This window comes from Brachyhypopomus gauderio, chromosome 8, assembly GCF_052324685.1.
Source record: "Brachyhypopomus gauderio isolate BG-103 chromosome 8, BGAUD_0.2, whole genome shotgun sequence".
Taxonomy (NCBI): Eukaryota; Metazoa; Chordata; class Actinopteri; order Gymnotiformes; family Hypopomidae; genus Brachyhypopomus; species Brachyhypopomus gauderio.
The window spans coordinates 2,745,001-2,763,891 of NC_135218.1; the positions used below are offsets into that span (position 1 = coordinate 2,745,001).

General features: G+C 39.5%; 2 protein-coding genes across 5 annotated transcripts in view; one reads left to right on the forward strand and one right to left on the reverse strand.

The window, feature by feature from the left end:
- The window catches only part of ripor3 (RIPOR family member 3), a 36,360-nt gene extending 25,219 nt beyond the window's left edge, over positions 1-11,141 (forward strand). For all 3 annotated transcript variants that reach the window (XM_077013805.1, XM_077013804.1, XM_077013806.1), the window contains 10 exons: positions 1-33; positions 138-274; positions 3,737-3,935; positions 4,454-4,583; positions 6,146-6,307; positions 6,401-6,559; positions 7,329-7,531; positions 7,692-7,775; positions 10,250-10,340; positions 10,676-11,141. The exon at positions 1-33 is cut by the window's left edge and continues 354 nt beyond it. In XM_077013805.1, the coding sequence (XP_076869920.1) occupies positions 1-33; positions 138-274; positions 3,737-3,935; positions 4,454-4,583; positions 6,146-6,307; positions 6,401-6,559; positions 7,329-7,531; positions 7,692-7,775; positions 10,250-10,340; positions 10,676-10,776 (1,299 nt within the window). In that variant the 3' untranslated portion in view covers positions 10,777-11,141. The remainder of the gene's footprint in view (positions 34-137; positions 275-3,736; positions 3,936-4,453; positions 4,584-6,145; positions 6,308-6,400; positions 6,560-7,328; positions 7,532-7,691; positions 7,776-10,249; positions 10,341-10,675) is intronic.
- Positions 11,142-13,571: 2,430 nt separating this feature from the next.
- On the reverse strand, positions 13,572-14,950 carry blcap (bladder cancer associated protein). Of its 2 annotated transcripts, none has more exons than XM_077013807.1 (2): positions 14,793-14,950; positions 13,572-14,037 (listed from the first exon to the last, which is right to left on the reverse strand). In XM_077013807.1, the coding sequence occupies exon 2, from the start codon at positions 13,914-13,916 to the stop codon at positions 13,653-13,655; it is 264 nt and encodes an 87-aa protein (XP_076869922.1). In that variant the 5' UTR covers positions 13,917-14,037; positions 14,793-14,950; the 3' UTR covers positions 13,572-13,652. The 2 variants fall into 2 exon arrangements, with proteins under 2 accessions (XP_076869922.1, XP_076869923.1); XM_077013808.1 differs by lacking the exon at positions 14,793-14,950 and adding an exon at positions 14,539-14,713.
- Between the last annotated feature and the right edge of the window lie 3,941 nt (positions 14,951-18,891).

The window sequence follows — 18,891 nt, forward strand, 5'->3', positions numbered from 1 at the left end:
CACCAAACCTGGCAACTGGGTCAGGTTTTGAAGGTAAGGTCATCGATGATAACTCATTGTGATGTTGCTGAATAACAGTTAGCCAAATCACTCAACTCATCTCAGAATTGTTTCTCTTTTTCACTCCCATGGGCTAGAGTGACATGTACCCTCTACAGAGCTCCTCTAGTGAGACTCTAGCTGTAGAGGAAGAGGAGGTGCTGGGTAGTTTTGACTTCCTGTCCACTGCCTTCAACGCAGACGACATCTCCTGCATGGGGAGCGTCAGGCTCAGGTGGGCTACATGTTGTTAATTACATCACATGACTTTGACAAATGGCTAACCATAACCAGTACAACCAAAAAACAAAGACAACTTACTTCAGGTGCAGACGGCTGGATTCAGTTGGAACAAAGGCCTAAGCAAGTCTGTAGGTGTGCACATGTGCGCGTGTGTGCGTTTGTGCAAGACATCACCAACTATGAAGCAAGAGCAAAGAGCATTGGTAGGTGGGGGTGAGGCAGAGTCCACCCCCCAGGAAGATCATTATAATAGGACAAGTTGTCTTGCCTAATTTTCCAAAGCTAAATATGATATCATTGCTGTGATTTCTTCACTTTGGCCAGAGTCCTTAACCCCACAGGCAAAAAAATGCAATTCCAAAAACTTGATCTGTTTTCATTTAGATGCATTGCACTTGAACAGAATAACCACACTCACATGTCCAGTAAAGCAGGAGTAAATACATGGAAAAGCACTCGAATGTAGCAGTCTATACCTGAGTGTTCTTTCCAACAGTCCACGAGGGGAAAGGTATGAGCTAAATGAAAAAATCACCTTTGCTGATAACTGACAACATTAAAACGCCTGGCTGACCAAGGGCTCCACCAGGGTTTGGTGCAGTCACCTCCAGGGGGCATCCTAGGGTTAACATAACTTATGATTCTGCTACCCAATCAGGCTTTGCATTCTCATAGCAGTGTTTTCTTATGGTTAGATCTAAGCTTTTGATGATGGAGACAACCTGGAGAACTCTGGGAGCCAGAAGGTTAATTTGTAGGCCACTGTAAATATGCAAATCATACTGCCTAATTTTAGATATGATGAGTCAGTAGAGCATATGACTAGAAAAAAAGCCCTGTGGTACACAATACAGCAGCTGGTATTGATCCACTGCTGAAAGGTATTAAAGTTTCACAGCTATGAGTCAAGCACGTGATGAGATACTCTACTGATGACTCTACTGCTGTAGTCACAATGAAAAGCAGAACAAGATGGCAGCATGTTAGTGAGGTTCTAAACCACCACCAGGTATTATCATGTATTCAACCTATTTTTCACCACAAATCCCAGCAAAATTGGTGTTTGGAAGTATATAGCTGACCATATCTTTAAGTACTTTAGGGATCTTCTACAAAGATGTTTTCTTGTTGCAGTTATACACTATGATTAGTATAAAAGTCATTTTAAAATTGCACCAGAGAGTGACATATTCAGTATGTTATATGCTTTCAGTAAAACAGGTGTGTTTGAAAGAAACTTTATGACGTGGGTAATTTTCATTAAATTATCCGTGTAAGCCAGTGACCTTTAAAACAGAAAACATTCCCATGTCAAGATGTGTTGCTGAGCAAACCCAATCACTCTGTCATAGACCATTAAAAACACGTGACCTCTTCTGTGACTACATACCATTTACCCATTGCGCTATTTGTCTTGCCTTCTGCATTTTTGAAAGATGGTTTATACTTGCACAATGCATAATTTCTCCAGTGCCTGATTTCTGTGGAATCTTATTGTGCTACACTTCACACTGTCAGGTAGGTGTGTAGTGATGTACTGAACACAAAACAGCCATGAGCATTCAGAAGATCCCACGATCCGTTACTTACGCCAGTGTGTTATTAAATGTTTTTAGGTGTTGAACTATATATTAGTTATAGCAAAAGTAAAGTACTGTTTACTGTTTACAGTAGCAGTTTTGGGTGAAGTATGCAATTAACACACAAATAATGAAGTGCTAATATTAGCCAGCACTGATCTTTTAGACTGTCTTTAAAACCAGTTACATTTGATTTTGCAGTTTTGGTGGTTCATTTGAATGAGAATTTGTATTATTTCCTGATGAAAACAAATGAACTGCATACATTAAAGACATAAACAATCCTGCCAATATAGATGTATGGGCAGTCAGATACTCTTCTTGGACTATTCTGGTATGGAACAAGGGCTCCCCCTTGTGGGATAAAATGGAGGGTCTGTCAAATATGTCCATTGATTTCTCTCAAGGGCACAGGACATCTGTTATATGTCCCCATAAATTCAAAACATGATCTTTGTTATGCCTAGTAAAACATAATTACAGTTAATAGCATGCTAGCTTTATCATTAACGATGCCATATGGTGTGCCCAGACACTTATTTGTATTTATTAAATTAAAATAATGAATGGGAATTTGATGGATAAGATAGCTAAAATGTAGCTAAAGTACAACATTATTTTGTCTGAGACAAATTCTGAAAATTTCAGTCTTAATTAGAGAAACATTGCATAATAGGTTTGTATTCAATAGTTGTTTGAAGATTCTACATGGTGTGCCAAAAATAAAGAAACACCTATACAAACTATATTGTGTGAAGATATGGAATGTGATGTTTTGGCATTTGATGTTTTGGAGAAAGTTCATCAGAACACTCGTTTCATTACATATGAGTGTTTCCTTATTATTGAGACCCCCTGTATAAGTTTATGCATACAATACTCACAAAAAGTTAGACATATTTGGCTTTTGGGTGAAATTTATAAAAATGTTCATGCTAGAGTGAGATTATGTCATGAAGGTAATTATGTCATGAAGGTAATGACTCAAAATCAATGAAGATGACATTAGACCCATGCCATGCAGAGGCACAGTGACTGGATTAATGATGTTATTCCAGTAGTATGGGCTTGTCACAAAGTGTAGGGCAGATTTTTTTATTAGACATACCTGCCACCACCAAAGATTCATCTGATGACAACAGTGGCTGAAACAGTGTTTCCTTGATGTGTCCAACATCATTGGCGGCATCATTTCAGCTTGGCATGAATTGACTTTCAGCATTGAATAACACTCTGGCCCACTGGTCCCTCGTGCAGCCTAAATGCCTCCTGGCCCATGCTAGGACGATGATGCCTGTGACTGGTGGTGTGGTCAGGTACCCTTACAAATCTTCTAGCATGCAGACCACTCTGATATAAATATTCTGTGACTCTTCCAGTCTCTCTGTATCTCTGTTATGACCTGCTGATGGCCCTCTGTGACATTCTAATCTCAGTGGCCACTTCCATCTCAGAACATCCTGTTTGAAGCCTCACAATCCTGTGGTACTGTTGATTAATCGTTAGGTGTCATCCTGGTCACATGATGTCAAAATATGAACTGCACGATGAGTTGTACCGTTTAAATACCAATTCTATTTGAACCATGACATGTGGATCAAACACCTGTTGTGAATTTGGCCATTAAGCTCATTGTTAGAGAACATCAAGCTGTGCAAAAATACAGAAACACCGAATGTTTGGACATTCAAAAGTTTAGAGAAAGTCACATAACCTGTAAAGGTTTGAGTGCCTTTTGGGTACCTCCTGAAATTTCACTGGAAGGCCAAATATCTCTAACTTTTTTACACATGTAGCATCACACATGTAAAGCTGCAGATGCATTAAACTCTTTGTACGTTCTGCTTGTGCACTTACGTGACTGATCATTTCAGTACGGGTTCATTTAAGAAGACCACTGTGAAAGGCTTCAGGGTGATGTCTCAGGACACTGTCCCGCCCTCGGAGAGTCAAGAAGAAGAGCACAGGTCCCAAAGAGGGGGGTGTGAGGACAGACGTCCCCTCAGCACAGGGGACTACACTCTAGATCAAGCCCTGGAGGTCCACCTCACCATCTGTACTGCACTACTGAGGGTGAGAGGGCAGACTATGGTTTCTCCAGCAATATACACCATAAATACAGTATACATGAGAGGAAAAATGTGTCTGTACCACCATTGACTGAACGTCTGGGGTTCTCTCAGTCTTTAGGAAGCAGTGATATCTAGTCATTAGTTTTGTAGCTATATACTATATATAGCGTAGATACCTATATATGTGTAGTTACAATTGTTTCAGTATGAGTAGCAGGCAATGCATCTAATATATTCAAGTAAATCTAATGTAAAAACTTAAGCTCATATAAAAATGTCTTTGTGCAATATCTTAAAAGGTTGTCTCATGTTCAATGGTAGATTTTGCATGCAAATGGTAATTGGATCTTTCGTGTTGTTTTGGTAATGATTTGGTAAAGATGTCCTCATTTAAGCTCACTTAGGTGCAGCTTGTTAAAGGTGATACCATGCTAATCCTACTATGGTAAGATCCCTTGAGCTTGTTGGTTTGTGAACTTCTCCGGTACATAGTATTAGTCTTGTTCTATCACCTTTCAGGCACTGAGGCTGTCAGATTCAGAGCATGTGCGGCAGGACCTGCTGATAGAGCTGTCACGTCAAACTGAGGTCCTTGAAAAAATCGACACTTTGACACAGAAGAAAAGCGAAGATGTCTCAGCCACAGAAAGTGAGTGTCTGGTTGGCATCAAATTGAAACACTGGCTAGACAGAATGAATCATTTGGGAGGTGTTTCTCCTCTGAGACAAGGCCTCACTTTCAGTCAGGCTGCGGAAGCACTAAATCTCTTCCCTGGGTAATTACACTTGCCACATGTTTTAATGCTGTTGCTCCCCAACACTGAGCAGGTGATATATCATCAAAAGCAACAATCAAAAAGTTAGAAATCTGAGTTCATGAAATATAGTGTTGTGGGGTAAATGTTCTGCTGGAAGTGTAAGAACAGACAGAAGAACGTGCTGATGCAAGCCTGTAGAGCATTTGGGCAAACCTAAAAACTGAAATCATCTCAATTTTTACCCAGAGGTGAGATCTTATATATCACATTACAAAATGGATAAACTCTTCCTAACACACCATTTGGATACTTACAGGTCGGCATTCCAGGTACAGAAGGTAAAACTCCTTTCCAGGATTTTATTCAAGCTTGCTTTTCTAATTAGTGCAAGCCAGGTAAAATGAGTGGAATCAACACAATCCAGGAAGCCTGAGCAAAATCTTGGTGAGGACATTACTGAACCTGGAATGCCCTCCTTTAGGTATACCATTGTAGAACACAATGGAAATTGGATCTCTGTCCTTTAATGTTATGGAAATTGGAGCTCTGTATTTTAATGTTATTAATATTGCTGTAGTCTTATATGTTTTGAGTCCATAATTTCACAACAAGCTGCTTATCAATATTAAGCACTTGCGACACTGCCACATCTCATACCACACAAGCCAGCACCTTGCACCAGTTTTGTTATTTCTGTGTTGAACACCAAAAAGAGCAGCATTCAGTTTTTTCAACTGACAAAGACAGTCATTGCGGTATTTCATATCTAAAACAAGGATCCAGTTTAATTTGAGAGCTTCTCAAATTGAGTTGTCTGCCTACTGTAAGCTTGAAATGAATTCAGAGTTCACTTCCCTTCCACACCCTGTGACAAAACCCTTCATTGTAAGGCGATGTTGTGGGTAGTCAGTGTACTCCACCCGTTCCTCCGCCTTTGATCCGTCTTCTCCACCAACTACAGTCTCAGCAACTGTTTCAGCCAGAGTGAGAACAGGCTGATGGGTGTGATCAAAGCCATGGACCGAGAGGGCATCTATGAAGCATCATACTTCACACATACACACAGGGATTTTGTTGGCCAGTTAACAGAGCGCAGTTAAAAATAGAAATACTGTAAATAAACAGAGAAGGAGATGGCGCTCATGAGATCCAAGAAATGCGCTATATTATATCACATAGTGTGAGGTAAATATGGACGACTATTCTGGGGTTTGTAATACAATCTACATTACATCTAAGGGGTGTTGCATCTTATATCATATGGTAATCTGCCTCGGGAGGCATGAGATTAAAAAGAAGACCCAGTATTATGATTAAATATATGGTTAATTTGAATGTATGAGAATTGGTTGGCCTACAGTTACTGTATTAACTAAAAGCTGTGATGTAGCTTGTGAAATGGTGTGGTAGGAAAACTTCAGTCTCATGATGTCACAACCTGGTTTTCTTGTAGTTCTGTCTGGTGTGCCGAAGGCGAGGACTGTCCAGGCATTCTGGGAAGAGTGCTGTGGCAGTGACGTGGCTTTCTGCTGCTCCACGCACGTCTTTCTCAGGACCATGCGCAAACGCTTCATCCACAAAGTGAAAGCCAAGCGGCCAGGCCAAGCTGATACAGGTCCTTCTATTCGATTCTATTCGATTCTACTCCATCTAGTATTTTTGATGAGGTGCCTGGCTCAGTGTGGTAATCCCAGATTCTCTCCCACAGTCTTTGGTCAGCTGTTACAGCAAGTCCAGTCCAGCTGCATGATGGTCCCCCTGGTGCCGCCCATAGCTGACCGAGTGACAGTGTTTCAGCTCCAGGTTTACCTCACCCGGTGGAAGCTGATGGACTTTGGAGAACACATTACACACCTCTCCAGGGAAGGTAAGTGCACAAACTGAAGCACTGCATTAATGATTTAATGCAAGTGACCATTATAAATACTTAATGATTTAACACGACATTTTTAAAGTGGACCAAGAGGTGCACGCTGTCTTTTTCTAAAGTTTGTCAGTGTTTATAGTAAAGCCTTCGCATATTTGCTGCTTCTGGCTCACATTATGAGCTGTAGCAAGCCTTGTGAAAAGACAAATTTGTCACAAATGGCACAAATGTCAGCCAATAACAACTTTAACTTGGGGACGTGCAGACATTCTGTCTCCATCACCAATTTAACATGCTGCAATAGCTATAATCCTAAACAAGCCTGCAAAGTATAGAAGAACCATAGTTTAACTAAGATTTAATCATATGGTTGTGAAAGACTATTTTGATTTTAGATCTGACCAGAACTAAACATTGAACATTAAATGTGTGCCAAGGTGTGTGTGTATAAATATATAATAAATATATATTCACATATACACACAAGTAAACCCATACACACAGATAAAGAGGTGTTACATGAGTCAGGAAACACCCATATAAAAGGCTTTTTTCCAAAATCCTTATGAACTTTACCCAAAACATCTGGCTGAATGCTAGCACAAGTAACAATAATTATGTCCTTAATAACATAACACAGTATAAATATTTAATGGGAATCTTAAATGTTTAAATATATACCTAAGTACACACATTAACAGAGCACTGAAACTGAAATCAGGACACTGAGAACATGTTTTTTGGCTTCTCTGTTTTGTTTCTGTTGTAGTGTACTTGGTATCCTGTCTAGAGAGCCCCAAAAGAAGGCGGGCCCTGAAGAAACTGAAGGGGAGGAGAATCTCAGAGCTGCAGCCAATAGGACGAACCCTACAACTCCTGGCCAAGATACTCACAGACGCCAACTACAAAGTTGCTACAACAGCCACATCCTGCCTCTGCAGGGCCTCTGGCTTCAAGTCCTTCAGGTCAAAGGTAGCAAATAAACAATACTCACACTATCTACCTCAGTCTTCATAGTTTTCAAATTTAACGGTTCAGTGGATAAGTCTAATAATGTAATCATGAAATGAATTACAATGTAACCAATGTAAGCCCTGTTTTGACATTATTTAACATTTTGCTGACCTTTCAGGCCTTGGTATACTATACTTGGCTGTTGAGAGACAATGACACACAAGTACAGCAACAGTCATGTTTGGCACTAAAATGCTTAAAGGTAACTCATAAACTCATTCAAACTTCACCTGTGATGACTGTGTACATCAACATTGCTACTATTTCTAAAGAAAATCAGAAAAGGAATATTTTCTAGAATTTCTATTAGCTTAATTAGCTATTTTTGCTAAATATTCTTAGGGGCAATTTAACACATCAGCATTCTGTACTGTTCGCATTCACTCCAGGATTCTGTTTGATCATAGCTGCACTTTCATAGTCATTAGCAATGGGGTGGTGGTATGCAAATGAGTATCACCAGTATCAATAGGAAAGTATTCAGACCAGCTATGTACATAAGAAACTGGAATGATCAACATAATGTGGTATAGTGAGATCTTTGGCCATGAATTAGACTATTTACTTTCACTTCGAAAGTCCAAATCATGGTCGGTGATTTGTCAAAAAGCTGTTACAACATCAGAATTGTTTAGAAGTTATCAGCTGCTCTGTTGTGCAGTTTGGAAAAATAATCTTGAGCAAGTTATCTGTAGCAAAAAACTCAAACATACTATGCTTTCAAAGCAGAAAGTGGCTGCACAAGTACAGTAAGGAGTAGCTGGTTAGGCCGTATACTGTACATATTCAGTATATCTACACAGTCTGTGTGTTAAGGGGCAGTCATGGCCTGGTGGTAGGGAACTGGTCTTGTGACCGGAGGGTCGTGGCTTCGATTCCCAGACCTGAGGCCATGACTGAGGTGCCCTTGAGCAAGGCACTTAACTCCAACGGCTGCCCACTGCTCTGGGCATGTGTGCACCACAGCCCCCTAGTAATCACTAGTTTAGGAATATCTCACAGTGAGAGGAATGTAATGGAAGGGGGTCTCCATGGGTAAGACACTTGAGCAGTAACCAGAATGCTGCCAATTCAAGCCCCTCTGCTGCCAAGTTGCTACTATTTGGCCTATTAGCAAGTGCATTGGCCCTCGACTGCAAGAACTGAATTCAGTCATGACTGTAAATTGTTTTGGATAAAGATGTCAGCTAAATACTATTCCATGAAGCCATATGCATCTAAAAATATATTATCAGTATTAAAGCACCTGACCCTAGCTTAGGTAAATTTTGCTAACTTCAGATAATCAGTCAAAGAAAAATTAATGAAAAAATAAAATAAAATGTACTGTAAGCAAAGTAATGGATCATGGCTTTAAACCTATTTATCCTATGTTTCTGCTAACTGCACTGGTGATGAAAGACCAGAACTGAAAACTATCTTTGACAAATTTCAAACATATTTAACCACTCAAATAATCCAACTCATATTATTCTTCATAAATACCACTATTAGGAACAATATTATGTGAATGTAATATTGTAATGTAATGTATTGCATGTAATGTAATATTATGTGAATATCATACTGTGGCAGGTGAGGGAGTACAAAAAAAGAAAGTAATCACACCTTCATGTCATGACCTATTGACCTAATAATGTAATTTATTAGACATATTTAAATGTAAGATGTGTCACCACATTTAGGATTATATCTTATTTGTGAAAAAACATCTAATAAAGATGTGAAACCCAGTGTTTCAAGTTAGTGGTGGAAGTGCTGTCAATGTCAGCACCAATGGAGAAAATTTGCTCTAAACTCCACGCTTATGGGCATGAATTCATGTGTTCATAAAACTATATAACTTTTATATTAACTTTGCATACAGTATGTTGGGCAATATTTCTCCATCAGTAATATCTCAGTAATTTCCACTCTTCTAGTTTAGGTTAACTCAAACGAATCCTTACTTGCACATGAAAAATGACTCAAACAGCAAAACAAAAGGCATTTTACTGAAATCATATGATATTATTAAATACGTTTTGCATCCAAATACTCAATGTAATACTATAAAAGAAAACATCTTTTTACTGCCATAAGATGGTTGTTTTCCACTAGACATTCTTCATGAAGACTCATCCCATGCATTTTATTTTCAGCTGCTGTTGAAATTCTAGGTAAATAAATAATTAACAGTAATAATAATTAATGGCTCTATGTGACATTTAACACTGTGGTGAACATTTTCCTCCACATTTTGATGCTGTTCATAAATATATTCTCTACAGTTTCTCCCTCTGTCCCTAAATGTGATGAAAATGTTGCACTCCATTTGATTTCACGACCTAAAATCATCGATTCATTTCAGTATACTTCACTTTGAAACTTACATTTGCACATACTTATTTCATGTGAGAATTACATCATAGGATTGTCTGGTTGCCTTATTTGTCTGGTTATCTTATTTAACCTTAAAAATGCCTCAGACATCTTAGATGTATCATTTACAAAGGATGTGGGCCAGATGGCTTGGTTTTCAAATCTTGATTACCGTACATTAGCTCCTGGGTGGATGAGTTGAGATTACGAGGTGCTGTCTTTCTTCTCCTGGGTGGATGAGTTGAGATTACGAGGTGCTGTCTTTCTTCTCCTGGGTGGATGAGTTGAGATTACGAGGTGCTGTCTTTCTTCTAGGCTACAGAGAGCGCTGAGCAGGTGGCTGAGCTGTGGCGCTCTGCAGATGAAGATTTGAGGAACGCTGCCAGGGAGACGGTGCTTTCATTTGGTAACCTGACACATGATCAATGACCTTTGACCCCTAGGCCATCTAAGCACTTCTATATTTAAATCCGGTCTTCTGTCACTGAGACGTGAATTTCCCTTATTTTACTGACGATATATATGTAAATATGTAAATATTGCTTTTTAAAACACACCATTCAATCCCAGTCCATATAGCCCTTGAATACAAAGCATTTGCTGTTAAGTAACTTAGTCCAGCACAAGGGTGATCCTTAATTCAATAAAATCACCTGTTTTCACAGAACAACTCGTTATAAAAGTTGCATCTTAATCAGCCTGACCTGATTTGTAGCCCTAAATGCAATCTCTTTTTCACAGGTAAAAAGGGCCATGAAGCCTTCCAGCGAATGGACCGTATTTGCAGTGAATTAAATGAGGAGATTTATAAGAACTTGGACACAGAAATAACTATTTTTTAGAGATCACAAAAGTTCACCTAGTTTGGCCCATTTTTACCTGGTAGCACAAGATTTTGACAGGAATGGGCCAGTATTAAAATACAAAGAACAGCATTAACATTCCATTCAATAGGAGAAGCAGAAGAGACCTGAAGGGAGGTGAAAACCTCACCAGAACATTTAACATATACATGATACAAAATGTCCAGAGGTCAGAGGTCGAGAGGTCATACGGCAGGATATTGTTTTTGAGTCGTCTTTATGCAGACCATATTTTGTATAAAACATCTTATAAATATTTATGAGAATTGTAATCTATATTTCATTAACATAAAATTAAGTGTATACATGAATCATAATGCCAATAAATGTAAATAAATCACCTACATTTTTTTTAAGACTCAAGGAGTGATTTGAAAACACTCAAGAAAAAGTCTGAGATGTAGTTTTTTTTTTTTTAAGAATAGATCATCTAGGTGGTGCAAATCCAGGGTCTTATTGACAGGATGTGTTGATCAGTTTTAAAAAACTCTGGTTGCATCAGAAGTAAATTCAGCATGAAGAGCAAGAGACACCACAAAGGTCAGCAGGATCAGTCAGCATGTATACTGACACTAGGACTAATATCTGAGTTTGTTTGGTATTGATATGTTATTGATATGATGCCCCCATCTTAAGACACATATGTTACACTACAAACAACCTGCAGTTTATGAACACAAAGGTGTTGCATCCGAGAATTTATAAACATGAAAAAAAAACCTTAAACATTTTGTCTCTGTACAGTTAAGAGACTATAGCTCATCTGTAAAACTTGTGCAGTTTGTGTTGGCAATCCTCCAGTTCAATGGTCAGCTGCTGTCTGTAGACCACTCAACACAGCAGGTACACTGACATAAAAATTTAAATTCCAGCATCAGCGTGATAAACCTGTACCAGTGCAACACCCCTACCATAGCAGTGTCATGGCTGAGTTGATGGTCAGACACCCAAATAGCATCAGGTCAGCAGTGGTCCTATGGCTGGATGATAAGCAGCAACAGACGGACTGCAGCCTGTAACCGTACACCTATGAGCCGCTCTACTAAATACAGTGACCGGCGAGTAGGGGGGAAGGTAGGGTGTTTGGAACCCAGTGGGTAGTAAACATATAACAAACTTTGTCTTCTTGAGTATATTGTATTTAAATACTTAGCAAACATGCATCAAACCAGAGATATAATGAAAAAGTGTTGTGAGCTCATGTTCCTCAATATATATAATGACTGTGAGCCTCAACTGTAGAGTAAGAAAACACACACACACCCACACCCATAGGAAAGGTCTATCCAATTCTCCCAGTCCCGATGAACTTTCCTCAAAACTTCTGGCTGAATACTAACTAATTCTGTATCTTTAGTAAGTATATTCATTTTATATGGGTTGGGTTTTTCCTTATTTTGAAACAGCATGTATGTGTGTGAGTGAGTAAATATATACCAGTTTGCTTCAAAGCAAATCCTCCTACAAAACTCCCTCGTCTTTAGCTGCTCTCAGAGGAGTGAATCCACAGCAGGACGACACACACACATTCACACACACGTGCTCCTTCACACTCTCACCTGCTTCTGCTACACAATGGCACTGCCACTGCTGTGAATATGGGAGGCTTAACAGACAGCTATAAAATTCAGAGCCACTGATTTCTTAAATTAAGTGATTTAAAGAGAAATTGTAGCGATGGACTCAAACGTTTCCAGGAAAGCAGGATGTTTTAGATGGAGGTCCTTTATCAACTTTGAAAGTCGAATGGTTCTGAATAGGAAGAATCAGTTTATAAGTAGATGTTTAAATCATAACATTCATTCTATGGGGTACTAAAGTTCCAAGTGTTTCTTTGAATTTCCTAATTTCATTGCTGCCATAGGAAAAACTGAATATGCAAATAATGTCATTAATATAATGTCCATTAGTGTGTGCGTGTGTATTCTATATTAAATCGACAGAAACTTTTGTAAAGCTCAGAAGCAAACAGACAAGACAATTCTGTGACAAATGCAAGATCATTAAGTAGATATTAAGTAATTGTAGATATTTTTTCAACCAAAGAACATCTTAAAATATGAAGATTTTGCTGAATCAGTTACATCTAAACTTCTTCAGCGATTTACTTTTGCCAAGATCAAAGATATTATATCTCCGACCACTGACAAAACATGAAAAACAAGCTAACTAGTTAAGATTGGATACTTCTGTCAAAATCAGGTCCACTTTGAAGGTATCAGGATCCCAAAACATAAAAGTTTACTGTATAGTCTTGTTTTGCTTATAAACTTTATTGAATTAAAAGTTGTGACAGCATTTGAACAAACTGAGCTGCGTAGAAGTGTAATCAATCATTTCTGGCACGCTCAACCTCAAGTAAGCTCGGTACGGACATTCACCACTAATGGTAATACCTCCGACCTTAAGATTCAAACTGATTGGTAACATATGACAAGAAACAGAATTTATACAGTACAAACTCATACACTCACTCACATGTCAACTACCCTTTGGAATCTCTCAGCATCCAGAAATTAAAATAAGGTTGTGCAGAATGACCACAGGACTGAACAACCCTAGAAGCAACCCATGCAAGTTTTGAATCCCAAAACCCAAAGTAAAACACATTTGCCCAACAGAGTGGAGAACATAGCAGTAACTGTGAAAGCTTTTCTGATAAGTTATGGTGGGCCTGCAGTGAGGTTCTCATCTTGGGCAAATTTCTCAGCATTTCTGGTGGGGTTCATTCATTTGTTCATTCACAGTCTACTAGATGGAGATTGTCCAGGGTCTGTGTTGAGAATTTCGCGAAGGAGGGTTGGTTTTGTTTTTTGCCGTTTGTTTTTTTTTTTTTGAAGATCTGGCGACTGAATCTAGGTGCCCACAATGTTGGGATCATGTGCTGAGTCTGGCAGTGGGGAGTCATGGCAGTGGTACAGGAAGCAGTTTCCCCAGCAGCTGTAGCAGATGAGAAACAATGCAGCCAGGAATACTAAGGCACAAATCGTACATGGTTTCCTCTCTAGAAGGAAGCTGAGCAGGTAGAAGCCCATGAACATGGAGTGGTTGAACCACAGGGCTGGGTTCAACGGTTTGGGGATGAGGAGGACCGGAAGCAACCACTGGAGGCAGTACATTGTCTCCGCAGCAGGTATCAAATCAGATGTCCAGAATGATGGGTGGTGAGACCCTGCACGAACACCTACCACTCTTACAGCTCAGTGGGGTAAGGTTTGATGTCCAAGTATCAGGTCAAGCCTTGAAGAGAACGAAAAACAGAATACATAAACTCCTTGTAACCATTTTACTCTGGTCATTGACATCTTTTTGAGAATAAATAAAAAAAAACTTTTCAAGATACAATGGATTTACGCTTGTACAATATGTTCCAAACAACCCCTGAATTGTTTTAAGATTCATAATCAGGTTAAGACTCATTTTCACTGTCATGATTAAACCGCCTATGCGACTATTCAGTAAAAACTAGTGAGCATTTTCGGGGACTGCAGGATCTTATTTTTAACCCTTCTTACACAAAACGAGCTAACACGCTGGCTAGCTGATCAGCAAGGGAACTTTAACATCGGGTTTTAACGTAATATCTAGGGCACTAAACTAGTTAGACTACATAACTAGTTGAGTGTTTCATATCCTACTGTGGGAATGGCGCAGATCACACCATACTCTCTACATTAGTAGCATAGAGCTAACTAGGCTAACACTTCAGAGATACATAGATAGTAAGTTACTGTGTGCTACCTGAGGTGAGGTTGAACAGTGTGAAAACAGGGTCAGTGTAGTAGGTGAGGACGTGAACACCTGGACGAACTTTAAACTACCACACAAACGAGCACGGATCAACCACACCAAACACAGCAGCTAACGCTCACTGCGCATGCGCGGGGATCACCAGCTAGACGGCGAAAGTACACTTTAACAAGAAGCAGTGATCAACACTGAGGTTAGACAGTGTACAAAACTGCCACAATAAAGTCAAATGAAAAAGCTCAGACCTGTCATTCTTCAAAATGAAGCGCAGACTCGCAGAAACACCGACTGTCTGTAGATGGTGGCGTAGATTTAGCCAACACTCAGGACCCCTAATAGCGTGTCTTGTAAATGCCTGATCATAATTCACAACCTTCTTCCACGATCTTGTCTAAAAAGGGATCATAGTCTTCTGTGACGATGGTTACTGAGTTAAGTCCAGCAGAATAATAATATTGTATATATTTTTAAAATAATAAATAGCATATTTTCTCCCTATAAGGTAATAATGACTGGTGTTTTTGAGAGACAGGACTACTGCTGGTCTTTCTTTACTGAGGGAAACAGTGACGCGATATTGGGCTGAAATGAGTGAAATAAGCAGATATATTATCAATATACCTACATTTACATTACATTAAACAACTCAGATTGTACACAACAGTGAGTCACTGACATCTTCACGGTTTTACTTACCTGTGTGCAAAGCATTTAAACACAATTCGACACGCCCACCGAAAGTATATGGCACACTTAAGCATACAGTAGTCAGATTAGTGTTTCAATACCAGCAGGAAACTCATCCGTACATCCAGAACAGTAGTGAAACGTGAAAATATTTGTATTACTGTGGATCTCGTTATTCTCTGGAAACGTTGTTCTTTCTGGGAGAAGCAATTTACCACCTCACCATTAACTCTACATCGCAGTTGCTCAATGATTTAAATTGTTCTTAAATTAATAAAGATCATATCACTGGACATTAAAATTTTCATGTAAGTTTTCAACAGTAAAGTTTCCATGTCTCAGGATTTAGCTGGTAGCATGTACACAGCTCGACAAGATCGACTCTCTTTAATTCCAGACACGTCCACCATTTGAAATCTTTGGTGCCAATTAACTTTGTTCCAGTTCAGAGGAGAGAGTGAAAGAAAGATAACATATATTTCCCCTAGCGGAAATTTGAATAATCCTCTATGATTTTAAAGTTTATTAGGGTTCACACACGTAGTGTGGGAAACCTATTGTAATTGCTCGAATTTTTCTTTTTAGGGGTCCAAGCACTGAAGGTGCTGGAACCCTATTGTATTTGTTCCGATTATTATTATTATTATTATTATTATTATTATTATTATTATTATTATTATTATTCTTTTTCTCCGCTAAAACGCGTTGTGCTGCCTAAACCGTAAGACCTACAGACTTCTCCTTTGGCCAACTTGTAGTACTCCTCTCCGCTACTCAGGCGCAACACGCCAGCCCGATCCGACCATAGGTGGCGCTATAGCGCACACAAACGCATGAAAAAGTTTAAACAGGTGTTTCTCCTAAACCGTATGTCCTAGAGACAAAATGTAAACTTCATCTGATCAGGCATGTGCTCATCTAAAAAAAGTTTCATTGAAGCCATATGCTCCGCCCCTTACATGTCGAGCTAATTTGCATAACATGCAAATACGCACACATTTTTGAGCGCGAACTAGTCCCTGGATTTTTCACATACATGCACATATGTGGTATCCAGGCGCTCACAAGACTCTGAACTTTAATTCTAGCAGAGCAAAAGTTCACATTTCTGCACATGGGCGTGGCCACATACCTCAAAAGTCAAAGGTCAAAAAATCCTTCGCCAAAAATACACATATTCTGTTATATCTCAGGCATGCTTTCACGTATTCACACCAAATTTCACATACATGCACCTATTGGGTGTCTAGACCTGCACATACATTTTGGCAGACATGCACACCTAGGTGGCGCTATAACGGCCAAAAAACTCTCCTGCCCACACCGATTGGCCAAATAACTCCAAACTTGGTACACATCATCTATATGCACCTACGGCACAGGTCCTTGACCTGCACCATCATATGTCCAATATGGCCGCCGCTATCGACCAATCAGCTTTCAGTCCGCTAAAATGCATCGTGCAGCCTAATCCGTAACACCTACAGATTTCTCCTTTGGCCAACTTGTAGTACTCCTCTCTGCTACTCAGGCGCAACACGCCAGCTCGATCCGCCCATAGGTGGCGCTATAGAGCGCAAAAAATTGTCACGCCTACACCGTATGTCATAAACAAAAAATTCCAATTGCATCTGATCAGTCATCTTCCATTCTACAAAAAATAAATTTGAAGCTATTAGCTCCGCCCCTTACATTTCGAGCTAATTTGCATAATATGCAAATACACACACATTTTTGAGCGCGAACTAGTCCCTGGATTTTTCACATACATGCACATATGTGGTATCAAAATGTTCAGAAGACTCTGAACTTTGATTCTAGCAGAGCAAAAGTGCACATTTCCACACATGGGCGTGGCCACATGCCTCACAAGTCAAAGGTAAAAAAATTCTTCGCCAAAAATCCACATATTCTGCTGTATCTCAGGCATGCTTTCACGTATTCACTCCAAATTTCACACACATGTACCTATTGGGTGTCTAGACCTGCACATACATTTTGGCAGACATGCACACCTAGGTGGCGCTATAACGGCCAAAAAACTCTCCTGCCCACACCGATTGCCCAAATAACTCTAAACTTGTTACAAACCACCACAAATGGTTGTACTGTGAATATTTTCATTTTCCATGCTGAACATGCATGCTGATGCAAAGGTCATTCTTTTCCTCAAAAGAGCTAGAGTTGAGCCTGTAATCGGGTCAGGCCCATTAGCTCAATGGGTAGAGCAAGGTGCTCCTGGCCACAATGCATGTGGACAATGGTGGTTCGAATCCCGCGCCGGGCAGCACACCATCATAAGTTTTAAAAGCTGCAATTTAGATTCTGTTTTTTTAGCAGGCACTTCATTCACGAACGTGCTTCATATACTTTCATATACATTTCAAAAACCTTTACATGATGTACCAGTGGGTGCGCAAATCTTGCCAAACCTCAGCTTGGACCCCGTAATTGCCGCTTGCGGCTATATTTTCTTCTTATTATTATTTTTCTCCGCATAAAACGCATACTGCAGCCTAGACCGTAAGGCCCAGAGACACCAAACTTGGCAGAATGGTGTAGTCTCTTTGCGAGACCGTGCTAAAGTACAGAGACCCACATTGGCCTGATGGTGGCGCTATAGCGCACCATTTTGCGTTTTGGTCCATATCTCCCAAACCGTAGGGCCTAGAAACAAAATTCCACTTCTGATGGATTCCTTGGTTCAAGCCAAACAAAAAAGCCTCAAGAACCATTAAGCTCCGCCTACTTAGATTTTTTGCTAATTTGCATAATATGCAAAACCTACTTTTTTATACTAGTCCCTGGTTTTTCATCCGATCACCACAAGCTTGGTATCAAAATGTTCAGAAGAATCTCATTATCAATATTCCTGGAAAAAATTGTGACATTTGCATACAATGTCGTTGTAACATGTCAATCAATAGCTCTGGGGCGTGGCCAAATTTACTTAAACAGCTATATCTCAGCAACGCTTTGACGGATCTTCATAAAATTTTAACAGTTGTTAGGGCACATGACTCCGAGGTCATAGGTCAAAGCTGGCCACGATTGTCCAATAGGGGGCGCTATAACATGGGAAAAACTGTTTCTCAGAAACCATTAGTCACATCAAGCCAAAACTTTACAGGCATCATCAGGGGCCCAAGTGATATCAAGACACACAATGATGACATCATCACTCAAAAAACATGGCCGCCATGAGCCAATTAATTTTTATTTGAATTAATTGGCCATTTGACAGACTTACCATTGGCCAATCAACATGAAACCTCACCACTGTGCATATCTCAGGACTATGTGTCATGCTGTGCAGTTTTAAAACATTTGGCCACTAGGTGGCGCTATTTGTGAAAATCATGCATAACTCCTCCAAATTTTCACTTAGGAACATGCCACTTGTTTCTTTTTATTCCTTGCAGTAGACCTGACAACTTTGCAATTACAAGTCCTATTAAAAAATGCATAATTTTGTCACATTCATCAATTGTTTGAAAATAGCTCTTTAAGAACTAGTCCTAGGAATTTGATCCAATGATGGCGAAAATGGCATAGGCATAATCTGTAGACACTGTAGTTAACTACATATGGAAAAAATGTTGCATTTTTATTTGTCTGATTGGTCAATTTTTCCATTATATCCTTCTGGCCATGCCA